The following is a 5,553-nucleotide window of genomic DNA, read 5'->3' as shown; positions in this document are numbered from 1 at the left end:
ATTGAGAGACACGAACGTTCGTCTCTCACATTTACGTAATAACTTATAATTTTTGTTTATAGAAAATCAGTTCCGTATTGGAAGATAGGAAATCCTTCTCTGTTGGCGGCGGAGATGAAAATAGATCAAAGAATAGAAGCGAACTGGTGATACCGTATGATAGAAATCGCGTGATACTCACGCCAGTTCCGGGAAGGGAACATTCGACGTACATAAACGCATCGTTCATCGAGGGCTATGATAATTCCGAGTCTTTTGTCATTACGCAAGATCCACTGGACACCACCATAACGGATTTCTGGCGAATGATCTCGGAACAATGCATCTCTACGATAGTTATGTTATCTGACGTAAGTATATTTTTTTGTGTGTATATTTTTTTTTATTTTTCTCTTTATTTCTTATTTTGTTGCAATAAAGAATATTGGTTTTGTTTGATTTGTTTAACTTTTTGCAAAAAAAGAGATAACTGTATGAATATTGCGTTAACATAATATACATGGTATGCAATTTCATACAAAAAATTTTTGGCGAAACTTTTTTTTTTAAACATCTTGCTTTGTGTATATAAAATCTTGTGTATAAAAAATTATGTATATTCCAATATAATTTAATTACTACAATAATACGTTAACGATGTTAATTTCTTATATATATATATATATATATATAAACACATATATGCACACTCTCGCACGCTCTCACAGGTACGCGGGATGCACGCATTCACAAAAATAAATCTCTAAATACGGCACGCGTGCGCGCGCGCGCACACGTCGAGTTCTTTCATCTTCTTCATCCGTCGGTCGCTCGGCGAAGCGCGAAGTCTTCGCTGAAGCTGAGGACCAGTCGCTCTGATCGGCAAGGATGCGCTTTTTTTTTTACTTCCCTTTGCGAGATTGGAAAGAGGCGGATCTCTTATGCTTATCCGTGTACGATTTACACTCGTCCTACTGTACCTCCGCAATGACAAAGGTCACTAGAAATGGTAAAATGACGGCGAGATGAGTAACAGCAATGTAAAGGATAACTTTACCGCGATTCGAATTGGAGTAACGGCTCTCTGTCGCCGAGATAATAGCGTTCGTATAATAAACCGAAGCGTCGCGATGGGGATGTAAAGACTAGTCGCTCCTTTTCTATATCCGCGACACACACGAGCGAAGCGGATCGAGTCGAGTATTTTCCTTTTTTTTTTCTTTCGCAGCATCTTCGACGAGAGAGCAACGCAATCCGTGTTGGTTGTGACGATTATCGTCGCGTCACGCAGCCGTATCTTCTCTTCCAACTACATAAGATCAAGCTCTAGATCGGTCTCTAAGCGCGTTTAACTAGCAAAAAGCCGCGTGTCGCCAGCGCGCGATCGCGATTTCGCAGTGACCTTTGCCTAAATCTCGCGGATCTCTAAATCACTAAGTTTTCGTTGCTAGCGCGCGGCGTGGAACGCGCCACGCCACGCGACCGTTAGTCTCCTGTGAGTCTTTTCTGTTAAATGGATCAGTCCGTTTGATGGGTGGGCCGAGAGTGTGAGACATTCGGGGTCCGTGAGGGCGGGTGAGATGAGGATACCGCGTGGTCTCCTCCAAAGGGACACGGGGCATCTCCCCGTCCGGGCCGGGTATCGGATACCGAGACGCGCGGGACGAGGCGATGCGCGAGAACGACGACGGCTACGGCGCACGACCGAAGAGCGAAACCGTACGAGCCTCCATACGTTGAAATCGACAGTCCGAGGATACGTCGATGCCGTGATACGATCTAGTATGTACAAGGATTCGCTGTGACGCGTGACATTTCGATCCGCACGCTCCCACTGTCCGAAAAAAAGAGGGGAAAGAGAAAGAGAAAGAAAGAAAGAGAGAGATAGAGAGAGACAGAGAGAGAGAGAGAGAAAGAGAGAAAGAGTGAGAGGGTCGTACGGAACTGGTCGTCACTCGTCGAAGTTCTCGTTCTGCACGCGCGTGCCACCGAAAAATTACGGGTGTTACGAACACAGAATTTTTTAGAATTTCGCTAATCGTCTCGCGACATCTCGAATCGGCCGTGTTGTCCGAGCTACTCAGTTTGCCGAGATGCGTCGGTGGCATCGACACGTCCTCTCTCTTTCGCAGATGGCGTTCGTCGCTCGGGCGCGGCGCGCGCGCTTTGCGCTTTTTCTTTTTTTTTTTTTTTTAATACGACCCGAAAAGGCGTAACAAGCTTCTCGCTAAACCGATCCGTCAATGAAACGGAGCGACTGGACTAGTCTTGTCGACTAGCTTGCGGTATGCGCAAGCGCCATGGGCCCAGTGACCCTGGACCTCTCGGGTACCGGCCCAATTTAAAGAAGCCCTTATACATCTGCGTTCGCGCATAAGCCCACGCGATCGTAGAATATCCAAGAGAAACTGCCGGAGCGATATCTTCAAGTGACGAATAACACATTTTATAACATCAACATTGGAAAATTAAAATTAAGATTAATAACATAAAAAATTTTTCATTTTTTTTCTCTCTCTCTCTCTCTCTTTAACATATAATATTCGAATTTCTACTTTTTTTGTACTAAATGTATTGCCAATTATAAATTATAACACACGTAACTATATAGTCATCTAACAATCGTATTTCGTGCATTAATATCCCTGGGTCTTCAAATAAAGAAAATGCTAGTGGGACGAAATTATTTCCGTATGTGATCCTTCTTAAAACTATAAAATTTAAAACGACCGGACGTGCGAAGATAATGTTTCGGTAGCTTTCTCGATGGACCACACCGAATTCGGTTGAACAAGCTCTCTACGATCGCGTCGCTTCTGTTTGGGATACTAATTGGGCCGGGCACCGATTCGGGTATGCAGATGGCATATCGATACTTGTCTGTATTGGCCCAGGGCCTCACTGAGCTTGTGCACTAGGATCGCACTGCAACAGTCGCACGATAGACGGGTCGCTCTTCGCACCCTCTATAAACTCGTCAAGCGATAGCTTGCCGTCCTTGTTCTTATCCATCTGTCGGAATATTTTATCAGTTCGTTTTTCCGGTGTCGACTCGTCCTCCGGCATTTTCATCACGGAGCCCACCATCTTGTAGATCGCCTGAAATCAGTGTTATAATAAAGTATATAGTAAAATTTATTACATACATGGAACATTAGCTCCCAAAACGTGGAAGAGACAATAAAATTTAAGTCAGTAATAAAAAAATTCATAACTCTACATCCTGACTAAACTAATATAAAAATAATAGGTAGTATTATAACATATTAAGAACCAAAAAATTATAATCAAAGTTAATTATATTAGAAACAACGAGAATATATCGTAAAATGATATTCTACATTTAAACATTATGCCATTTTTTGAGTAATACAATATTATGAGTATATAATAAATACAGTCTCTTTCAATTTTCTTCTTATAAGAAATTAAATGAAAATTTTCTTGAATTTGGAGTAGTACAATTTAAAGAAAAACCTTTTATAACTCAATTATAATTTAAAAAGTATTGCTATTTCTCAAAGCATCTTTCTCATTGAGAGTTGTAAAACATTGATATTGCAAAGGGGCTAGAAATACTTAAATCAACGAAATGCATTTAATAACGTGGAAGCGGTGATACGGGTCGACTATACATTATGCTCAGAGTACATTTATTGCGCCGTAAATTGTTAAACTATATTTCGTGGCCTCTCATCCTCGCGGATCCGTGAATCAGATTTTACGGCTTGGCACGTACCGTCACGATTTCCAGCATTTCTTGTCGCGAGATGTAACCGTTGCCATCCAGATCGTACATGCTGAAGGCCCACTTTAACTTCTGCTCCAACTTGCCGCGGGACGTCACGCTGAGAGCGCAGAGAAATTCCCGAAAATCGATCGTGCCGTCGCCGTTCGCGTCGAACGTCCTGAATACATGCTCCGCGAACTACGGGAAGTCGTATAATAAATTTTTAAAGGACGTAAATAATTCCGCGCGGGCCAGCGCACGCGATATGTTAATAAATTTATCGATTACAACCGCGTGCGCGTCTCTGTGCCCGCGGGCGTGTGTAGTCCTTAGTCGGGATTTTTCCATTTTACCTTCGACGCGTCGCCGTAAGGGAAGAAATTCCCGTATATCTTCTTAAACTCCTCCACGCTGAGGTGCCCGCTGGGACAATCCTTTAAGAAGCCTTTGTACCATTCCTGGATCTCCGCATCTTCAAAAGGAAAGGTCATAAAATATTACTTATACCCGGCTACGTTAACGTTACTCACACGTCCCCAGGCGTAAATCCGCGAGCTTAATATTAATAAATATTAATTGATAACGTCGAGCTTAATGTTAACGTTGATGAATATTTGTAATATATTACACTTAATTTTCCGACATGCTCCGGGTATAAAAATATCCCTTGTAAGCTACATCAATCGCACTCTCATTGTAATTTCGAAGAAGCTCGTTTAAGAGATTTAATTTATCCCTTCAATAGAAACTTTTGTTTCATGTCGTTACGCGTGCAATATAGACAAGATAAATAATGAGTGGCACGTCAGAAGGCTTCAGGCTGTTAATTATCCGTAGAAAGCGACGTACCTGAGAATTCGGTATTCTGTTTGAGGTCCTCCAGCACCTCAGGCTTTAGCTTGCTGTTTTGCTTCCCCATGGCTGCTTAAAATCCCTTCCAGAATTCCCCGATTTTCCGCCGATTTTCCGGGACCCAATTAGCAGATAATTAAAGCTCTAACTAGTCTACTATTCTAATAGTGCCGTTAAGCACAACACGCTTCACGGCTGGTATTCCCCACCAGACACGCCTGAAAGAAGAAGAGACGTTCGATAACTTTCGGGGGCTTTCGCGATTAAGCTGGTGGCTTAATGGCAAGGAGCAGAAGCCGGTGGATGTTCGATAGGTCATACCGTTTTTCCCCGCCTCGATTCCCTGCTTCGTGGGAACGACCGTTACCTCGCCGGGCCGCACTCGAGATCAATCGTCTCGCTGCAATTAGCGTGCAAAACGAACGAATGAAAACGCGTCTGGGCGAGATATTTTTCCCCCCTCCGAAGAATCGCAAATTCTATAAGTGACTGAATGTCAAAGGCTATGTAGATATTAAAATCGACGGCAACGACGAAGAGTAAAAAAGATTCCGCGTAAATCAGGTGCGCATGCTGTTAAGGTCCTTTGAGCTCTATTAACGTATTCAACCTTTGCGATCAGCACCGTTAAATATTATAGTCACCGCTGCAAGAAAGAAAAACAGTTAACGCACCGGCGGCGTCAAAATTATTTAAGAGAAAGATGTTCCGGACAGTATACGCCTGTCCAAAATTGGGATGTAAAACGTCTTTAAAACTTCAAATCGTTTTATGTGCCGATTTTGGACATGGTGATGCTTAGATATGGTTCCACCGTCATTCTTTCAACTCATTCGATTCTCGTTGGATCATTATATCGGAAGCAAATCTTTAATCTGAATTACGAGCGTTTTACATATCTATTGATTTTACGTCGGTTTTACGTATCTATCCCGACGAAATGCATTTGCAACGTATAAAAAAAACGAAGGGAATTACGTTTTTTGGGGATG

General features: G+C 42.6%; 1 protein-coding gene across 1 annotated transcript; it reads right to left on the bottom strand.

Annotated features, from left to right (window-relative positions):
• Positions 1–1,188: 1,188 nt before the first annotated feature.
• Positions 1,189–5,203, bottom strand: LOC105451809 (neurocalcin homolog). Its single transcript, XM_011692493.1, has 5 exons — positions 4,883–5,203; positions 4,559–4,779; positions 4,063–4,181; positions 3,719–3,907; positions 1,189–3,078 (listed from the first exon to the last, which is right to left on the bottom strand). Exons 2-5 carry the CDS (start codon positions 4,626–4,628, stop codon positions 2,878–2,880), a joined length of 579 nt encoding a protein of 192 aa, XP_011690795.1. The 5' UTR covers positions 4,629–4,779; positions 4,883–5,203; the 3' UTR covers positions 1,189–2,877.
• Between the last annotated feature and the right edge of the window lie 350 nt (positions 5,204–5,553).

Source organism: Wasmannia auropunctata, unplaced genomic scaffold (assembly GCF_000956235.1).
Source record: "Wasmannia auropunctata unplaced genomic scaffold, wasmannia.A_1.0 LD336043.1, whole genome shotgun sequence".
NCBI classification, from domain to species: Eukaryota; Metazoa; Arthropoda; class Insecta; order Hymenoptera; family Formicidae; genus Wasmannia; species Wasmannia auropunctata.
The sequence above is the reverse complement of the archived record's forward strand: the minus strand, read 5'-3'. Positions and strand labels throughout refer to the sequence as shown.

Bases quoted from the DNA above. Each gene is read 5' to 3' on its own strand.
- LOC105451809 (XM_011692493.1), bottom strand. From the start codon at position 4,628: ATGGGGAAGCAAAACAGCAAGCTAAAGCCTGAGGTGCTGGAGGACCTC. The intron at 4,182-4,558 runs GTACGTCGCTTT...TTCCTTTTGAAG, and splicing joins ACAGAATACCGAATTCTCAG to ATGCGGAGATCCAGGAATGG. The intron at 3,079-3,718 runs GTACGTGCCAAG...CACTGATTTCAG, and splicing joins AAATGCTGGAAATCGTGACG to GCGATCTACAAGATGGTGGG.